Genomic DNA, 20,838 nt, shown 5'->3' with positions numbered 1-20,838 from the left:
TAAGTGTCAAAATTTTATTTTGTTATTGGAATAATTGTTGCTGCGAACTGGGTGGTTATTATTGTTCTTGTTTTTACGGTTTTAGAAAAAGTGGGCAATTAAATAACAAAAAAATAACCTTTGCCTTTTCTTTGTTATTTGGAGATTGGAGAGAGTGAAAGCTGGACCTTTTTTTATTTATTGAGAAGGAAAAGCAGCATTATTAGGACAAAATTAGTTGGTTTTGTTATTGCATCGGTAGGTAAGAAAACAAGTGGACAAGCTAGTGACAGTGATGCTTATCGAACCTTATTACTCGTTATGTCAACATTTTGTAGTAATTTATTTTAGAGTGAACTACAAGAATGGTTTTTGGACTATGAATTTATCTTGTCCATAGTCCTTGGACTTTAAAAATATCATTAGTAGTTCCTGGACTAAGGGTTTATTTCGAAATTGGTCCTTTTGGCTTTTTTTGGTACGAAAATACCCTTTGATATTATTTTGGGGGGTTTGGGCAATTTGGTCTTTTTACACTTTTAACATTTTAAATCTGATATTATTTTAGTTATGTACTAACTTTGATATTATTTCAAAATTATCATTCTTCTTCCATTTTGTTATCCTTCACTGAATTTGTTTTTTTTTTTTATTTCAATATTAGATTTAATTTTATAAAATTAAATTTAATATTTAGATTTTTAAATATCAATAAAAAATTTTAATGAAAACTATTAATTCATGGACACTATAAATATTGATTAAAACTATTAATTTTTGTTATTTAATATAATATTCAATTGAATTGAAAAAGTACAGAAAAATAATATTAATCATAATGGAAAAATAAGAGTTATTCTATTTAGCCTCCATTCGGTTGTTATAATTGCTTGTGATTAAATATTATGAAGTTGACTAAAAATTTGATCATACTTAAAATTTTTTATAGGAGTATTTTTGTTGAAATTTTCTAGTAAATTTTGATTGTTTTCAAATTAATAAACGAAAATTATATTAGTCTTACATTAGATGCATATTTATTTCAGAATAAATTGTGTTATATAATCTATTTATGATTAAAGCTATTAAATATTGATTAAAACTAAGGCGTTGTCATACCTTATTGATTACATAGTACTATACACTATCAAATATTGATTATAACTATTAATTTTTGCTATTTAAATAATTTTTATAATTAAAAAAATTTATTGATATTTAAAAATTAAAATTTAAAATTTTGTAAAATTAAATCTAATATTGAAATGAAGAAACAAAGTGAAGGATGACAAAAGGGAAAAAGGATGATAAATTTAAAATAATATCAAAGTTAGTACATAACTAAAATAATATCAGATTTAAAATGTTAAAAGTGTAAAAAGATCAAATTGTCCAAACCCCCCAAAATAATATCAAAGGGTATTTTCGTACCAAAAAAAGCCAAAAGGACCAATTTCGAGATAAACCCTTAGTCCAGGGACTACTGGCGATATTTTTAAAGTCCAGGGACTATGAGCGAGATAAACCCATAATCCAGGGACCATTTTTGTAGTTCACTCTTTATTTTATGTTTCAAATTTTGGATAAACATAATATGATTGATTAGACTGGGTTATTCAATACAAATAATAAGCAATTTTTTTTTATTGATTTTAGGGTTGTAACAATAAATTAATTAAACTATCTTATTATAGGAAATATTGTCCTCAAAAAATATTAGACAATAATAATCTATATGGTTTTAATGTTGGAAATCTCTACATCTGCTTACATAAAGATCCGGTTGCACACTTCCATAGTTGGACGAGGGTCGTGTTTTTCAAATTTGATAAATGGTGTTCCTTTTATTTTTGCTGTTTTGTTGAACTGCTCCTTATCCTTTCTAGGAACATCATATTTAGAAAGAAAATCAATGGATCAAATTAAATTAAATTTGATATAGCCCAACAATAAATGGGCCTGAAAATAGGTCCCAACATACAAATTTGAGTCTCGAGCAAGCCCAAATCATGAATCATATGGCAAAATCTGGCAACAATAATGTTATGAAAATCAATAAGCTTACTACTCAATAGAAGCACCTTGCAGTGAAGGACTCTATTCTTTTTATATGCAGAACCCTAAAAAGTCTTGTAACTAGATTTAATAAAGTTGAGATCGATGAATCCAAAAGTATAGTACTATAACATTAGCAAATGAGATGCATTATATGTTAACGTTTCAAATTTATAACTTACTATCAATTGATCCATACTGACATACATGTACAAAATTAATGGAAAAAATGGATCTTTAATGTGGTATGGTATCATCAATTGTGTGTTTAGTTTAGAATATTTACGTACTCTCGAGGGTTAATTTACTCAATTTATAATTGAGATTTTAGTATACATGTGTAGAGGCACACAGGATTCTGCATGGAGAATACCGAAGTAGTATATGCATGAATGATTCTCGATCATGTTAATTACTTAATTTTCATGAAAATCAAGTTCCAATGTTAAATTCGTGTATGACGATACCTAAACATATTTCACAAAATTGCAAATTAAAATAAAAAATGTTACAGATCCCGATTATGCGTTGGGAGAAACTATGGCAGCAATTTTGGAATGCATATGCAGAAAACAATTGTACTAATAAAGGCTTTCCCTAATAAAACAAAACTTTGGAAATAGTAGTTGAGTTTGTCTCCTCCTATTCTCTTCTATTCATGGTCTTATATTAATTTCAGTGCCATAAATTCACATAATATACTACTCCATGTAATTTGTTTTGGTTAGGTATACCTACTTCCACAGCCCCTCTACTGATTTAGCAACAGATGCAGTTTATGCTTTACTCATATTATTCTTTTAAAAATGATTAACAATTATTGAAACTCTTAAAGCGAGCTTATTGATAAGAAATTATTTTGGTATGGTAGACTATATTAGAGTTATATAACTAAAAATAATCTAAAGTGTACGTTCTGTGTTTATCAATCTTCTTTATCTACCATTTACAATTTGTTAATTTTGTATTTCTAGCGTCACTTATTAAGACTTTGGTTGTAAAAGTAGGGGACGAAATCTAGTCTATGTTTTTATTGGGAAGTACCACAATTACAAAAGTTTGAACAAATGAAAGAAACTCATGTATTTAAAAAATGAGTTTAGTTGATAAACAACTCAGAAGAAGCATGGAAATTGGGATTAAATATTGATTAATATAGTCATTAGCAAGACTTGCGGCGGTTGAACCGGGAAATATCGAAAAAGTCTAGGTTTGGTTACGACTTGTGTTTCTTTACATATAATTTTATACTCCATTTCCTTTCCTTCATTAGTTCATTTTTCTTACCCACACGCATGCCTTGTTTTTTTCCTTTTAAATAATCACTTCCTTCCACCTCGTTTTCATATATCATAATCCACACTTCTAGACTATGTATCTCCATACACATTCATAGTATATTCTTCTCCTACAATTATACCAAACTTTACCCACTAAACTCCAATAGATTAAAAATATTTTGTTTTACAATTAATTTCCATTTATGACTCTTTTGTTGCATTAGCCTATATACAAAATCTCTTGTTCCAACTTGAAAAATTAGTCTATAATGACTGTCACAACTCACACGGAAAAAAAAAAGAAATTAAATCGAAAAAATTACTAACCACATCCTTCCAATTTAATTTTCATAATTACCAAAACTAGAATATTTGTGTCTATTTTTCACTCGTGGCTAGCTCAATTTACACAGTAACTCCTTAGATACAAAATAAATCACGAGATAAATAGGTCAAGAAACAAGTTTGAAGTTACAAAGGGTCATCTTTCAAGAATTGCCTTAGGCAAGCAAACACTAGAAAAAAGAATCCAATAAACACAAGCAGAAAACAAACCCATTCACACTTTTCTAAAGAATAAGCTCAACATATAACTGAACTAACAATACGTGTAATAAATCTGCTTCAAAAATCTCTATACTTCTACACTATCACTGCTAGAATCAGCTACAACTCTCAACCTTCTTGCTGTTTTAGAGAATTTGCTGCAACATCATCAAACATAGTAGATTTTAGAGTGTATAGACATAGATGCATTAATGAAATTAACAAAATAATTATCAGCTTTACCTAAATGGTTCTTCACCAAGTTGCCTCACTGCACCTGTGTCATCAAGATAGTGGATGTGCTTTGCAATCTCCGTGATTTCGACGCGAAACATGCTTGCCAGTTTCATGTGCAGTTCCTCATACGATCCAAGCAACGAAAGATTCAATGTCCGGCCCACGTCTTCAGATTCCATGAAAACTTTGCAGTGATCGGTCGATGACCGTTCATGTGCATCGTTCCTATTAGGAAAAAAACCGGATTCATCCGATCTATTCACAGTACGACGAGTGGAAACAGTGTCACTGGAGCAGGTTACAGAAATCTTCTTCGCCGTGTGTATTTCTTGACCAAAAAGCACAAATGGGACTTCCTTCCGATTTTGAGACTTGGTTGATCCTTGAATTGAAGTTGTTCCCATGGTCAAAAGACAAGATATGTTGTCATCGTTGCTCGGTTCAGAGACAACGGGGTTGGAGGGCCGGATAGGTATAGAGGCTCTGTCAAGAGGCCGATGAAAATCAGGTGGACATGGACCTGATCGTAGTTTGCTGAAATGGAGGTCGGATAATGTTATACCGTATTGACCATGCCTGGCTCCCTGCATGCCAGCAGGAGCGTTATCTGTGAGACAACCGAAGGGGTAGCTTGACCCGAGAGGGTGGCTGCCGGTGAAGGCCGGCAATGGAAGATGTCCGTCAAGAGGAAAATCAGGAGGATGTGGTAATCTTAGCTTCTTATGGGGAGAAGAGAAAGGGGATAGATGGATGTTAGGAAGATTTGATACTAATTCGATTGACCAAGGATTAACGCGTTTCACGTTTTGAAGCAGATCTGGTTCGTCCCACCTCACCTACAACGATACACCTCCATTATCAAACAAGCTTAATATATGGATTATAACACAGACCATACAATCTCATCAAGAACTCAATCACATTATTTCATATCAAAAGTCTGAAAAGCTACTTTTACCACATAACTCACAATTTGAAAACAGAAATCACAACAAGATTGAGTTCAATGAGTCAAACCTGTAGAAGCCTCCAAGGGGAATCGGGCCATCGAGCAGGATCAGCAACCATCGCGGATGATATGGTTCCCATGAACCAACTTATGCGAGAAGAATCCTCTGTCTCAAAGGCCATCTTGAACCGCATCCCCGAGCACCAATGAATTTGAAGGGCCGCCTTCACAAGAGACGTCATCACACAGAACTCGGGATTGGTAGCTCGGGGATAGTAAATCACTTCAAAGGGCTTTCCATTGGCACCCAGCGTTGCTGCTTCGATAACATCTTCTGTTTTCACTCTTCTCCCCTTGCTTACCAAACTCCCATTGTTGTTCCCACCGCCATTTCGACTCAACTTGCCCTCATCCTCTTTAAAGAACATAGAAAAGCCTCCATATGGCAAAGCACGACCGCCACCACCAGGATTCCACTGTGATGGCACTTCAGGTCCGCCACCAATCCCGTTCTTGGCACGCCTGATCCCAACACAAAGGTCACCGTTCTCTGCCCTAAGGAACACGATTGAATCCCCTGCCACGAGCTTCTTTTGGTTCACAAACGTGCTCCACCCCGTTGTCAAGAGATGGCGCCTGGGCGTCCCCCTGTAGATATGCCTAAAATTCCAAACCTCTCCGTGCACATCCTTGACCAGAATGGTCTGCACCGGAGGATCAGCAGTGTAATCCAAACGAGGGAAGATCGTCTCTGCACAATACCTAGGCACCGAGAAGCCTCCACCGTTGTTGGCATCAGACTGCGTCAAAGTCTTGGCAAACGAGGAAGGCTTATCTTGACTCTCAGTGCCATTAACCTCAGCAGCACCATCCTTATCGAGATCAACCTCGTTCCCTTCAACCGGGACCAATCTAATCTTGGCGAAAACCTCGTCCGTATCAGGATCAGCCATGAACTTAACTGCAGACACCCTACAAGATACATAGGCAGGCAACCTCGGACAATTCCTAAGATCAAGATTGCCCGAAACGTGCTCGAAATGGCCTTGAGGAAAGTAGAACACATTCGAATTCACCGGTGGCATTTGCACCATGCTACCGGCGCAGGCGTGCCACAGCTGAGAATCCAAACATTTCTCACTCTCTTTGCTTCTCTCCTTAGAGTCCATAAATGTAATCATCTCAAGTAAACAACGTTGTATCAAGATTCAACCTTCCTCTCAAAACTTTCAGACACAACTTGGCTACAAAATTTGAATGAATTAATCAATCAACAGTACATCAATCACTCCCAACAACAGAGAGAAAAAAAAAACACGGTTTCTCAATTAAAAGCTCAACATGAAAATCAAATTCCTAAATTTCGAAAATTGAACATTAATTGTCAAGAAAATGACCAAAATCTCATTTTTATCAAATTTTGACCACTGCTAATCTTGTTTTCTGCTAAGAATTCTATGTACCGGCAAAGAACTAATGACTTATTAGACCACAATAAATACCATTTCCAAGACAAAAAATTGACTAGCATTTACACACGAACCCAACACTATTCCAATGGGAAAAAATGAAATCTTTGAACATTTTTTTCCACCCCCTCCTCCAAATTCACACCATAAAGCAATGAATTCAAGCTAAAAACAAAATCAAACAGAAAGGGAGAACAATTGTTCAGATGAATTGGGAAAATTAAAAGCAAAGAGATGAAATTGATGAGAACCCGTTGATTTTCTTCTACTTGAGCTTCCTCTTCATTTCTCCCGTACTTACACTCAACTCCAATCGCATATATCCTTCTCTCTCTCATCTCTAGATATTTATATATGTAAATGTTTGACAACAGAAAGAAAGAGTCTTTAAGCCGACTTACTGTTTTTTTTGGCTTATTGTTACTATTTCATAGCACGATAATCGGCTAAGGAATTTACTTTGTGATATTTGAGGTAGAGTATACTCTTTATGAAGACAAAAATAATAAAGAAATATTTCTGACCTTCTTTATCGGATCTGAAGAAACTTCTGATGCACCTTTAGATTCCACCATTAAACAAACTTACCACTTTTTTAATTACTAGTATCTTATTGTAGTATTTCATGTTTTGGTTGTGTAATTAATTGCACGTGTAAGGCACCTACAACGGGGTATATGTTTCAAAGATGAAAAGACGAGTTGGGTATTGCAAATGTTTCTATTTTATTATTTTTTTAATGTCTGGTTCTGGTATGTGGCTATTCATCCGTTACTAATTCATTATTTAATATGTGTATATTGGTTTTAATTTTAATCCATAAATAGAAATATGCATCATGATGTATTTTTCAGATTTATTAAATGTGATATGTGAAAATAATGATATACTAGTATATGTGCCTCAGCTGGATGGATGCGTCTTTGATGTAATTAGATAAAAAGCTTTGAAGCTCCCTCTTTTATGAGACAATATAGTTCATTTGGTGGTATTGTCACAAATTGAGAAATTGAGAAGAGACTTTTAGGGCATCCGCATCGCATCTCGCGGTCCCTATCTCGTCTCGCAGCATCGAGACGGCGATGCTGCATGCATCTCGTCTCGAAGAGACGAGCCGTCTCGTCGCGTGACGCGTCCCGAAGAGACCGGCCTTGAACTGGCGAGACACGCGCCTTAGCGACGTGGCGTGCTCCGGTTCGTGCGTGACGCCCACTCGCCGACCCGCGAGTGGGCGTCGTTTATATCCGTTTAAAATGTTTTTTTTGTTTTTTTTAAAAGAATAGGAAAATTCGAAAATAAAATAAATTAAAATATTATAATTTTTAATTTTTAATTTTTCAATATTGTAATAAATATTAAAAATTAAAAAATTAAAATTAAAATTAAAATTAAAAATACTCCATATGATTTCAATTATGTATTTTTCGTATTTTCGGATGTTGTAATTTTTGTGGTTTTTAATGATTTAATGAATTATTAGTATTAATTTAATATTTCAATGAAATATTAATTGAATTTGTTGAAATTAAAAATAAAAAATGAAATTGAACGAATAGTTAAAGGATGAGATGGTTAAGAGATGGAGGGATGCAGATGTTGTCTCTTAGTTAAAAGATGAGGTGAAAAGTACAGTGGGGTCCATGAATAGTGAAAAGATGAGACGGTTAAGAGACGGATAAGAGACAGGGATGCGGATGGCCTTACTGTGAAAGCTAGGTTCGTGGATTAAAGGAAGATACCTAGAGTTCCCTTTCGTAACAGAGCAAATATATGGAGAGTTGAGTCGGATTAGAAGATAGACTGATATCATATCAAATATAAGAGTGTCTTATGCGGACAATCAAAGACCACGAAAGAGGTGCCTTATTCACGTTTGCTTAGTGGTTTTGTTGCTTTCTTTATATTTTTTGTCTAGCGTTAGTAGCTAGTACTCTCTCCGTTCCAAAGAAGATGTCCCATTCCTTGGGCACCACGGGATTTTATGCAACTTTCGTTTGTGTGTTAAGTGGAGATAGTAAAGTAAGAGAGATGAAATAAAATAAAGATAAAGTTGTTTCTAATTTTAATAATGAATCGTCTTGATTGAGATAAACCAAAAAAAAAATGAGTCACTTCAGTGGGACGTGGGACGGAGGGAGTACTAGTTTTTCTTAATCTTGACGGGATTTTACCCTTATTGTGGTAGTATTGTTGGACTCTTATTTACCTTTCTTTGTTTGATCTTTTATTTTATCAAAGAAAAAGTGATACTCATATTTAATTATTAATAAATGAAAACAAAATAAAAAATTCTTTTCATATTGATTATATCGAAAAAATATAGTAGTATGTGCAAATTAGTCACTGTAAGTTCATTTAAATTTGTAAGAAAGATATTTGAACATAAAAACAAAGTTCAATATTTTTCTGATATTAGAATTAAGTACTACTGTATTAATTTCTTAACTACCTATTTACGATATTTTTTCGTTCATTATCATAAGGGGTAATTGTGTAAAATTAAATTAGATTAGGTGAATCTTTCATTTTCAAAAGTTATTTTAAATTACAAAATTATCCACATGTTTATATGTACAATTATGTAAAATTATCAATATTTCCGTAATGTACGTAGTATCAAATACTTATGAAAGTAAATTGTCTTGTTATAAGTCAATGTTTTATTAGTGGGCTAAGTATTTACATTAAAGTAAAAAAGCAATGAATGATTAAAAAAATTACATTTATTAACTCTTACAATGGATGAAGGTATCAGAAGTAATAATTAGATGAACAAAATGAATTATACATTATTCATAGCTCAAGAATAATGTAGGAATAGTGATTTTGGTAATTTAATTATTAGCATTATTTTTCGTATAGAATTCTTTGATAACTTCATTTTGAGATTGATGGCGATGCAACAGAGTTATAAACTCAGACATAGTTCAATAGGACTAAAGTCGAGACACACTTGTTAAATAACAAATGCTACCATTTTATAAAATAACGCACTAGGGAAGTAGTACTAACAAGCAATACTATTTTATAAAAAGAGTGAATTATATAAATGGTACTCCCTCCGTTTCTTTATAGTTGAGGCAGAACTTTTCAGCACAGAGTTTTAGAAATGAATGTTTGTTGTGTTAAATAAATAGATAATAAAATAAAAGAGAGGAAAAGGTAGAGAGAATAAAGTATGAAGTGAATAAAGTAGAGAGAATAAAGTAAGAGAGAGTAAAATAAGAAAGAGAAAAAAGTTACTATATATGGAAATGACTCAACTATGAAGAACCTTCCCGAAATGGAAAAATGACTCAACTATAAAGAAACGGAGAGAGTACCTAATTTTTTACTTTCGCACATAAATGATACCTGATCTTTATCTTATATCGTTTTTTGTATCTATAAATCACATTTTTAGTATCTGATGCAATTTTTACCCCAAAATATCCTTTAAACAAATTCAATTTTCTATTTATGTCATAAAGGATATTTTGGGCATTGACAAAACTAGTACCAAAAGTGATATTATAATATCTTCTCTCATTCTCCTCACTCTTTATACTATTATTATTAATCAATATTAATATTATTATTTTGATATTATAAATTAATAATTAATTTATTTTTTAATATCATTTAGATATACTTAATCATAATTATAGTTAACTATAATTATATTTAATTATTATAATAATATTTTTGTTATAATAGTAAAAGTTAGTAGTAATTAATAAATAATAAATATTATTATTTTATATTAAATTAATAGTTAATCAATTTTGTACTAATCAAAATTTAAAATTGTGAATTGTATTCATAACGATAAAGAGTTGAATATTTTTAGCTAGGTGTTTCAAGTTTCAACCCTAAAATGAGTATAAATAATTTAATTAAAAATATTCAAATTGATTTAATTATTTTAAATAATTAATTTAATTAGGTGTTTTGTTATTGATTTATATTATGAATGCAATTAGATGTATGTATAAAACACTAAAAAGAAAGAAGAAAAAAGAAGAGAAAAGAAAAAAGAAAAAAAGAGGAAACATAAACTAAGGAGAAAAAAGAAAGATGAAAGGAAGATAAAATACTAAAAAGAAAGAAGAATAAACTAAAGAAGAAAAAAGAACTAAGAAAGGAAGAAAAAAAAATCACATATTTGGTTCTATTTAATTGAAATTTCCAAAAATATCCTTCGTAACAAAAAAATCACATATTGGGTTCATAGGGTTATTTTTGTCATGGGGTACCAAAAACTATATAAAATAAAGATCATGTACCATTTATGTGCGAATGTGAAAGATCAGGTACCATTTACGTAGTTCACTCTTTATTAAAATAACGCACTAAGAAAGTAGTGCTAACAATCTAAGGGTGTGTTTGAATTGAAGTTTATCTTTAATTTAGATAAAAACACAATAATTTTGTAGAAATGCTTATATTTGTTGGAATTAATTTCATAGGAATTTCTAAACCAAGCAAAAGTCTTTGAGATTTGCAGAACTGGGAATTTTACGGATTTTCTCTGTTAATACTCTTATTTTATCTCATTTTATGGACTGAAAAATCTCCATCATATTATTCGTAGAAAATTGATTAAACTGCAATATTGATTTCGATTGATAGAAAATTAATAACATTTGATTCTGAATGTCATAAAATAACACTACCTTCGCCCTAAGAGTCAATTTTTTCATTTCAATCCCTCCCATAATAGCAGTAGTATAATTTACTTTTACTTATATCACATTTCACAAACTGATTTCACTCATATTTTATTGTAAAACTAATAAGTGTATATATAATTGGGATTCACATTTTATTGTAAAACTAATAGGAGTACATATAATTGGGACTCGTAGTCCACTAACTTATTCAACCCAATTTTATTTATATTTCTTAAAATTTATGCATACACGGGAGCACGGGAGGTAATAGGAAATATGGCAAGTATTTTAATGAGTAGAGTTAGATGTCACTTAGATAGGGAAAACCTATGTAAAATATGAGTTGTCATAAAACTAAGTGAAAAATATCAATTAAAATTTAGTAATCAATTTAATCTATGAACACTATAAAAAAATTGTTATCTTACTTGAATTTCAATAAAGAACATTTGTCATTTTTCATATAAATAATACTTCGTATATCTTTAAAAAACAAATGTTTTTGAGATACTCCTTTCATCCCACTCTAATTAAGTGATACATTTTTGTTTTTGGGATGTCTCACTCTAAATAACACATTTCTAAATATGGAAATATCTCTTTCTCTACTTTTTCTATCTCTTACTTTATTCTCTCACCTTTACTCACAAAACAACACTATATAAATTTACATGCCGAATTAGAAATGTTTCACTTAGAGTGGAATAGTACTCTGTTTAGTTTATCTTTTTCACATGTAAATTTATCATAAATTTTCTTTAAACCAAGATATGCGAAATCATTACGGAATTTTCAATTACTTCTGATATATAGTTAATTAAACTAAACTCAATACTACCCAGGTTTTTGACTCAATATTGTTGACTAGTAAAACATTTTTACCCTCTACTCATTTAATTGGGTACGTAATCAAACCATATTTAACCAAACAGTTAGTAAATGCACAATCAATTGATTATTAAATTGTGTGTGGATGTAATGTTCATAGATGAAAACAGTACAGTACTACTCTCATTAATTTAAGTTTGGTTGTCACTGAGTTTAACTTTATTTATTAATGTGTAACAAATTGTCCCACGCCGTGTTAAATGATCTACCGGGAGCTACTTTTATTAATAAACTCACTTTATTTTATTATTTTTGAGTAAAACTAAAAAAAATATTTCATTAGAGGTCTCTGGAGTCTGGACAATGACTTCATTTCATTAGAGGTATTTTTGAACATTTTTACCCTTTTAAGACTATTTTTAGTTTTTAGTAGATATTTTGGTGTTTATATTATATTTATCACTCATCCATTCTTATTTCTTAGTCTTCGTATTTTCTTCTTTTCTTTATTTAATTTCTTATTCATCTCTTACATTCTCCATTCAATCTCAATATATTTAAATTTAACAATAAATATTCAATAAACACATCAAATATATGATAATAACAAAATTTTTAATTATATATATACATTAAAAATAAACTAAAATATAAGTAAATATTTTGTTTATGAGCGTTTTAATAAGATTTATAATTATGCAGATAAAAATAATTTTTTTCATTATTTTTAATAGCTTATTTAAATATGAACACCATTCTTAAGAAGCGTCTTAGATAAATTTTTTTCTTACAATATTTACATTGGTTTCCAAAAACATATTCCTATAAAAAATTAGAAAAAATAAATTATTACTAACTCCGTCAACCAAATATTTTCTATATTTACACACTGTATAAATAACAAGTAATATCTTTAAAAAAGACACATAATGGACTAAATTATTCGAAATAATTATAAGGCATGAAACTATGGTCTTCACGTTATTATTATGTTGCATACTACTGCCACTAACACTAAAGCAGCACTCAAAGCTCCCCCAATAAAAAAAATTCAATTTATATATGTGAACAAAATGCATTGATACTACAAAATCATAGTTTTTGCAATGGAATTAATTAGTGATAATTAATAAAGTGGTATATTCTGATTGAATAATATGTTAGCAACATAACAAACATATACTCCTATAAAATAAGAATATATTAGTATTATACTATTATATAATACATTTCAAATATCTCATTAATTATTTTAATACTCTATTTTAATAATTTATATATAATAAAAATTAATTATTATATAATAGTACATCATGATTAGTATTTATAACCAAAAAAATTAATTTTAACAAATGATAGAATATATTATAATTAAAAAAAATATTTTAACAGAAAAATTAACTATAAAAATATTATAAATCCTAGCATGGGTTAGTGAATCTTAGTTTATCAATACATTCTATTAAAATAAAAAATAAATTAGTTTAACTTGTTATTATCAATACATTAAAAAAGTACATAAAATGCGTGGTTTGATGATTAAAAAAAAAAACAATGTAGTAATGAGGTGGACCTATTTTCGCCTAACCTCCTTACAATCATAAAATGAATTAAATTAGGAAGACAAAAATTAATAAAAAGTAATGGGACATTAGAATATGAGTTAACGTAGAGAATGGGCCATATGAAATGTTGGTTGGTTTCGTCCCTCCATTTATAGTGCCACTATTTGTGGGTGCGTAATGTAATGTGTAGTGTTCTTACACACACTACACCTACTCATGCGCCCACACGCCTTAGCATCGCACATGCCTCACTAATTTGACATACTATTATTTTTCACATACTTTCACCTTTTTATTCAAATACTTATTCCATATTCTATTGGAGAATAAATATATTTGTGATTGTGATATTTCATTTGCCCGTAAATGATCTCGTGATGTCATTATATGTGGGCGAAACTTGAAAAATAATTTACTCATGTGTGCATGTGTATATATAACTTTTTTATTCAAAATTCCCGAGCCAAGTGAAGCGAGCTGTAGAGTACAGGCAGAAATAACACAAAACCAAAACAATAATAATGTTATGGGCAAACTCATCCCACATCGGGGGTCTGGGAGAAGTTGGAAAAAGTATATAATCATATCCAAAAACAGTTTGAGGCTTTTTGGGAGTGACCCAAAAACAAATTCGTGTGGGCTTAACCCAAAGCGGACAATATTAAACATCTATTGCAATCGACAATCCGAACAAGTGGAGTCTGAGAAAAGTTGAAAGGTGTCCAAAAGCAAACAAAAACAACACACCAAAACTATTTCTAAAGTACACCATAAACTCCGAAACATTAAAATTGCACACGAACTCATTCCAAAGAAACTGCTTTTAATGTGCAGTGTAGCCACTAATAGCACCCACATCATTCGTCGTCGGTGCCGTGGAGAAGGGAAAATTCAAATACCAACTTCTTATCCATATACCAAATAAATCTTTTCATTTTCAAGTTCCACTTTTGTTCATAACTTTCAAAGTTACTTCATACCTAATATTACAAAATGACCACTAAGTTACACTCCATAAAACAAAGATGATATATATCCCTTGTCCCCATAGAATCTCCAGACACTTATCAGTTACTCCTCATGGGTATTTTGCGCGACCATCCGAATGGTTCCACGATTATCGAAGTACAAATCCAAAATTGTTAATGGAAAGACTTTCTAACTGATGCTCATCAGAAATTTGATCATCGCTCTATCATCATCACTGATGTACTAAACATCCTCAAGGATGCGCAAGAGAAATAAAGTAAAAGAAAGAAAAGTTGCGACGGATGGAGTATATTTGATCTCTCTTCATTTTCTATAATTCTTGAATTCTCACTTGATCATTATGTCTTGAATTTCTACTTCTCAAGGATGGGTAACTTCATCAAATCTCTAATCTCATGATTTGTTCGAGCTTGAGATTATATGATTTACTCTAAAAATTGAGGTCCAGGTTAATTTTTCAATTCCCATTTATATACCGATCTAAAGCACGTGGACAAAATGGAAATTGGACCAATATCGACGTACTAAAAAGTGAGCTTAATTAGATTTGATCAAAGTGATCAAAATGGGGAATTCTTCATTTAGGAATTACGACCGTATCAAACTTCAATTGCCTAGTTATAATCATAATTCGAGTATAATCGTGTACGGCACTAGCAATGAAATTTGTAGAATGTGAATTTTATAGAATTTTTTTATTTTAAATTGTGGTCTGAAGTACAGGAATAAATAGCATTCAATTATGCCTGCAAAGATTTGCAAAGATGTACCAAATTCCAATTAATTCAAAGGTGCACCTAAGTTTCATTGAGGCCTTCCTATGAAATTAAATGATTTATCTAAAGCAACAAAATAAATGCCAATGAAATTTATATGGGACATGGGGTCTTATAGTTTTACATCCACGTCCTATTTACAATTAACTTTGAATTGTGCACAGAGAACAATAAAAAGGAAATTTAAAACTTATTCTCTTCAATAATCACCAAACTAGGAAAATGAAATGATTCAGGCCAGGAACAAATTTAGGCATGTATATGTAAATAAACAATAAATAATGTATTTATTTGTCATATTAAGTGTTGCATTTATAAGAACACAAGATGTATAAGTCTAATGCACATGAAACAAGTTAAACAGAAAGAAGAGGTGGGGCTGGAAAAAATTTAAGTGCAACTAATTTTGTAGATATAAAACACCACTTAATTAATTCTAGTTAAAAACTTATGGTGATCACCACCCAACTTTTCGGCAACTATAATATGGCCTCTTAGTCCCACTCCCACCCATTAATTTCTCAAAATGGACCTTTGATTATTGCCATCAATTTATTTTATCCCATTCATATGAACAAGACGTTGCAAAAAAAATTCCCACATCCAGAAATTATAGTAACTTTTTGTTCATATAGTTAGAAATAAAATTTATTGTTTTTTAGTTCTGTTTATTAAGGGCGTGAAATATATACTCTACTAGTTAACTCTCACCCTAGATTCTCATGATTAATAAAAGAACTTTTTTCATCGTTATTAGGTGAAACTATAGGAGAAGGGTCTTAGGACATTGCAAAATTTGAATCCATGTAATGTACTGGTGAACAAAGGATTAACAGAAGTACTCTCTCCGTCCCATAAAAGTTGAGATAAAACTTTTGAGCACAGAGATTAAGAATTTATATTAAATAAATAGAAGAGATGAAAAAAAATAGGAAAGATAAGAGAGAGTAAAGTAAATGATGGAATAAAATAAGAGTGATTAGATGTTTTGTCTTTAGTTAAAAAAGGAAATGACTCAACTTTGTTGGGACGGACTAAAAAGGAATATGACTCAACTTTGTTGGGACGGACTAAAAAGAAATATAACTCAACTTTTATGGGACGGAGGGAGTACTTTATTTGCCCAAAAGATAGCTTCATCACTTTTAGTGACGATGTGTTTTAAGGTATTGTTAGTGTGTGATGAGTGGAGAAAGGGAGGTGATCAGAGTAAAAGTAAGTTAAGTAACTTTGATATGGTGGTGGGCATTAATATGTAAATAGTTTATCGAGTAGGGTAATAAGTGCTTAAGAGCATCCCCATCCGTGCTCTTATTTTCTTAAATAAGAGTACGGAGGTGGGCCCAGACCCACTTTTACTCCTTGTCCTTAGGCAAGAGCACAACACCCACATCCGTGTTCTTCCGCAAGGACAAGTTCAAGGGTCCCACTATTCTATTATTCAATTTAAATACTTCAATTACTAAAAACATTTCTACAATATAAAAACATATTAAAATATAAAAATTACATAATTAAATCCTAAAAAATAAAAATACATAATTAAAATTCTAAAAAATAAAAGTACATAATTAAAAAGTGAATTTTGGGGGAAAAATTTGAAAAATAAATTAAAAGTGTGTAGAAAACGGATATAATTTATTGAGAAGTGGGAAAATATTTTTTTTATAATTAAAAATGATTTTTTAAATTAAATTCAAAATTTTTAAAAAAATTACAAAAAAAAAACGAAATTGCCGTTGGCCAATCGTGTGCCACCACGTACGGCTGCTCAGCGGCACGGACGTGCTCTTAGCTAAGAGCAGCGTCGTGCCGCTGGCACGGACGGACAACTCGCAGCAGCGGACGAACGAGCTCGTACTCAGCGGCACGGACGGACGGACGCCACCGCTGCGGACGCTCTAAGGTTTGGTGGTGGAACACTTTTTTCCTCCTACTTAGATTAATTCTCACAAGGAGGAAAACATCCCTAATTAGATTAGATGAAAAATACTAGTACTACTATCAAACTAGGACATACTATTAATTACTAACAAATTATTCCTGAAATAACCATATGTGCTGTAGTATTTTGTTTTAAATTTTTGAAAAATATTTTTTATAAGTATATTTTAATTGAAATTTCCTTCATAAACAATCAATTAAATTTAATAACGAATTTGATCGAATAATAAACCAAAAAATGGCGAGATTCATGATGATAGTTCAATTTGGGTTATTTGAAGATAATTTATGAAATTTTCATCACTTTCTGATTATGCACATCAATTCTAAAATGTACTATATTAATTACTAGTACTCCCTCCGTCCCAGGGTATTAGACCAACTTTCCTTTTTGGGATGTCCCAGTATATTAGACTCATTTCCTTTTTTAGCAAAAAGCAACTATCTTATTTTATTCTCCACCTACTTTTTTCTCTCTTATCTCTCCTACTTTTTCCCTCTCTCATACTTTACTCTCTCCACTTTAACTATTTAAATATCAATTCCTTAAATCATGTGCCAAAAAGAAGTGAGTCTAATACTCCGGGACGGAGGGAGTAGTACTAATTGAACTGTTGATTTCATTTGGTTTAGCAAGTACATAGGATTATGGTTGATGTCCGTGCTGACATAGATTGCAGGGAAAGTTGATGTGATATAATCGGTGATGGAGTATATAAAAAATGATGTCCTTACTTTGAATCCCTATCCATGCCATATTTCTGTCTAACCATATGTCAACACGGACATTGACTAATTAAAATCCTCTATTGATAAAGTTAATAGTTGAATAGTCACATGCAGATTTTAAAATTGGTATGCAAAATTGAAAAATTGTACCGAATGAGGATAACAACGTTTTTAGATGACAAAAATATTTATACATTATTATTTTCTGGTATATTACTATTAGAAATGAGTCACTCACTCTATAAAAGATCTTATAAGGGCCTTATAAAGAGGAGAGTTATCCATACTTATATAGAGGAGCTAGTTTCATCATCAAATTGATGTGAAGACAAGATTTAAGAGTTTTAACACGCTCCCTCACATGTGGGCCAGAATGACGCATCGGACTTCCATCACGTGGGTAAGCAAGAGAAGAGATAAAAAGATAAAATTCATCATCGAATTGGGTCCGCTCTGATACCATATTAGAAATGAGTCACTCACCTTTTAAAAGAGCTTATAAGGGAGAGAGTTATTCATACTTATATAGATGAACTAGGATCATCACCAAGTCGATGTGAGACAAGATATAAGAGTTTTAACATATATTAAATAAAGAAGGAATAAGATTGAAAAAAATAATATTGACATAATAATATTTTCGTTTTAAGAAAGAGTAATTATTTACGTACAAATAACTCTTTCAATTAATTTCAAGCATTCACGAGATTCTAAAAGTTTTCATCTTTCAAATACTCACGTTATTAACTTTGCAATCTTTCAGGCTTCCACCACTAAAAATTCCCCCTTTTATTTCTTAGATAGTACATATCTTTAATTGGATGAAATCACTAATTTGTTGGTTGCGGCTAAAGGGGAGTGATCAATATAGTGTGATTGAAGAATTTAGTGTGAACAAAGATTGATGTCAAAATATTCGTTTTAAACCACTTAAAAAATATGAATATATAATAATTTGATACGACAAATGCTCTTCCAAATTAAGTAATGAACTAATGATGAGTACGGGAAAACGATAGCTGTCCAAAAAATCAAGGGCACTACATTTCTCATATTACCATTGAATTAAACAAAAGAAGAAGTTTTCATGAAGTTGTTAATAAGGAGCAACATTTATGAAAGCATGCACTAGCTACTACCATCTTTATTTAATGCATAGTACTATTTTTTTTCCAATATCCTTGTACAAAATCAAAATTTATCTTAAATAATTGCAAATTTAGTAATTATAAATTCAAAAAACAAGATTATGGAGGTTGTGCGTATTTTAGAATAAAAATTTGATGCATAAACATTAGGGTTGACAATCTCCGACAAAAACACGAAATTCCGACACGAACACGTACGAAACTAATGGATTTAAGTCAAGCCTTATTCTTTTAGTGTCCTTATCGGATTTGACTCATTACAAATCCAATTATTTCAGGCTCGGTTGAGTTGGATTCGATCGAGTGACTCACTAAAAATATTCACGCTTACGGATCAGTTCATTTTGGTATTAGAAAAATCGCTTTATCCATTAAATTTAACATCGTCATCACTTTCAAGATAAAAAAGACCAAGTCATAATATTTATCAAACACAATATATTAAACTAAAATTGTAAAATTATGAAAATAAAATTTAGTGAGTAGTACTCCCTCCGTCCCATTGAAGATGACCCATTTTCCTTTTTAGTTTGTCCCAACTAAGATGACTCATTACTTAAAATAGAAACACTTTTATCTCTACTTTATTTTCTCCTCTCAACACACAAAATAAATTTGCATAAAATTCCGTGCAGTCTAAAAAAGGGGTCATCTTCCTTTTCGGGACGGAGGGAGTAATTTATAAACGAGTGAATTTTGACGCAGGAAAAGGTTTAATGGTTTAATGGTAGTTGGTTCGTCGGTGGGACGGAAAAACGGGGCACATTAAAAGGACAGCTACAAGACAACAAAAAGGGCCCTCTTACCCTACAATACGTGTCTGTCTCTCACTGGATCCCCACCTATATAAGCAATCTCTGTCCATTCCAATTTATTCTCTTGTCTTACACCAGTTAAATACTCCATATATATACATCTAATTAATTATATTCTCCCCTATATAGGATCTCACAATTTGGGCTCTACTGCAGGCTAAGCCCTATATAGCAAAGAAATAATTTTACACCATTTACAATTTTATTTGTTTATTTCTGAAATGACTCGGATTTTAGTTTTTATATTTCACCTAAATCTGGCATCAGTCCATTCATGTATATGGTGCGATATCTTCTTCTTTTATAAATTTTATTAATGAAAATATATACTACTAGTATTCAGACTAAAAATATTCAATCATCTAACCCATTGGACTAAGAGATATAAAAATTAAAATTTTCTGAATATGAAGAAATATGTACAAATATAATATCAAAATAGAAGAAGATGGTTGCAAATACATGGTACCCAAAACTCAAAAGGCCCAAATAGGTAGTACATTTTTAATCGTGAATTTTTTGGAAGAAAGAGCTAACTGGAAGAAATTTAATCGTGGCCTTTTGACTATATATTTGAGAGTCCAAAAAAGAGTCTAATTTCACCAAATTAAGGCATACGAGTGATCCTTAATAGGTTTATTAATGGCAGTAGCTGTCCTAAGGCCCAGCCTATTTATGAAAATCAAATAGATATGCTCCTTATTAGTAATGGGCTAATTGTTTCTCAAACAAATAATTTTTTTTTTTTGTTTTTTATACATCTAATTTGTAGTACTTAACACCATTAAAGTTCACAAATTACATAAATATCAAAGTTGATTTTTCTTTTCCCCTTTGACTTGACAATAACTAAGGCTCTGGATTAATTTTGTAAAT

General features: G+C 31.1%; 1 protein-coding gene across 1 annotated transcript; it reads right to left on the bottom strand.

Annotated features, from left to right (window-relative positions):
* Nucleotides 1-3,739: 3,739 nt before the first annotated feature.
* Nucleotides 3,740-6,953, bottom strand: LOC125201591 (auxin response factor 18-like). Its single transcript, XM_048099765.2, has 4 exons — nt 6,767-6,953; nt 5,115-6,290; nt 4,104-4,933; nt 3,740-4,018 (listed from the first exon to the last, which is right to left on the bottom strand). Exons 2-4 carry the CDS (start codon nt 6,225-6,227, stop codon nt 3,949-3,951), a joined length of 2,013 nt encoding a protein of 670 aa, XP_047955722.1. The 5' UTR covers nt 6,228-6,290; nt 6,767-6,953; the 3' UTR covers nt 3,740-3,948.
* Between the last annotated feature and the right edge of the window lie 13,885 nt (nt 6,954-20,838).

This window comes from Salvia hispanica, chromosome 2, assembly GCF_029641045.1.
Source record: "Salvia hispanica isolate PSC_SH4W2 chromosome 2, Shi_PSC_v1, whole genome shotgun sequence".
NCBI classification, from domain to species: domain Eukaryota; kingdom Viridiplantae; phylum Streptophyta; class Magnoliopsida; order Lamiales; family Lamiaceae; genus Salvia; species Salvia hispanica.
Note: the sequence above shows the minus strand (reverse complement) of the source record. Positions and strands in the feature narration are given on the sequence as shown.

Coding starts and splice junctions, on each gene's coding strand:
- LOC125201591 (XM_048099765.2), bottom strand. CDS start 6,227: ATGATTACATTTATGGACTCTAAGGAGAGAAGCAAAGAGAGTGAGAAA. Junction 4,934..5,114: donor CCCCTTGGAGGCTTCTACAG/GTTTGACTCATT, acceptor GTATCGTTGTAG/GTGAGGTGGGACGAACCAGA. Junction 4,019..4,103: donor CTTGGTGAAGAACCATTTAG/GTAAAGCTGATA, acceptor ATGATGTTGCAG/CAAATTCTCTAAAACAGCAA.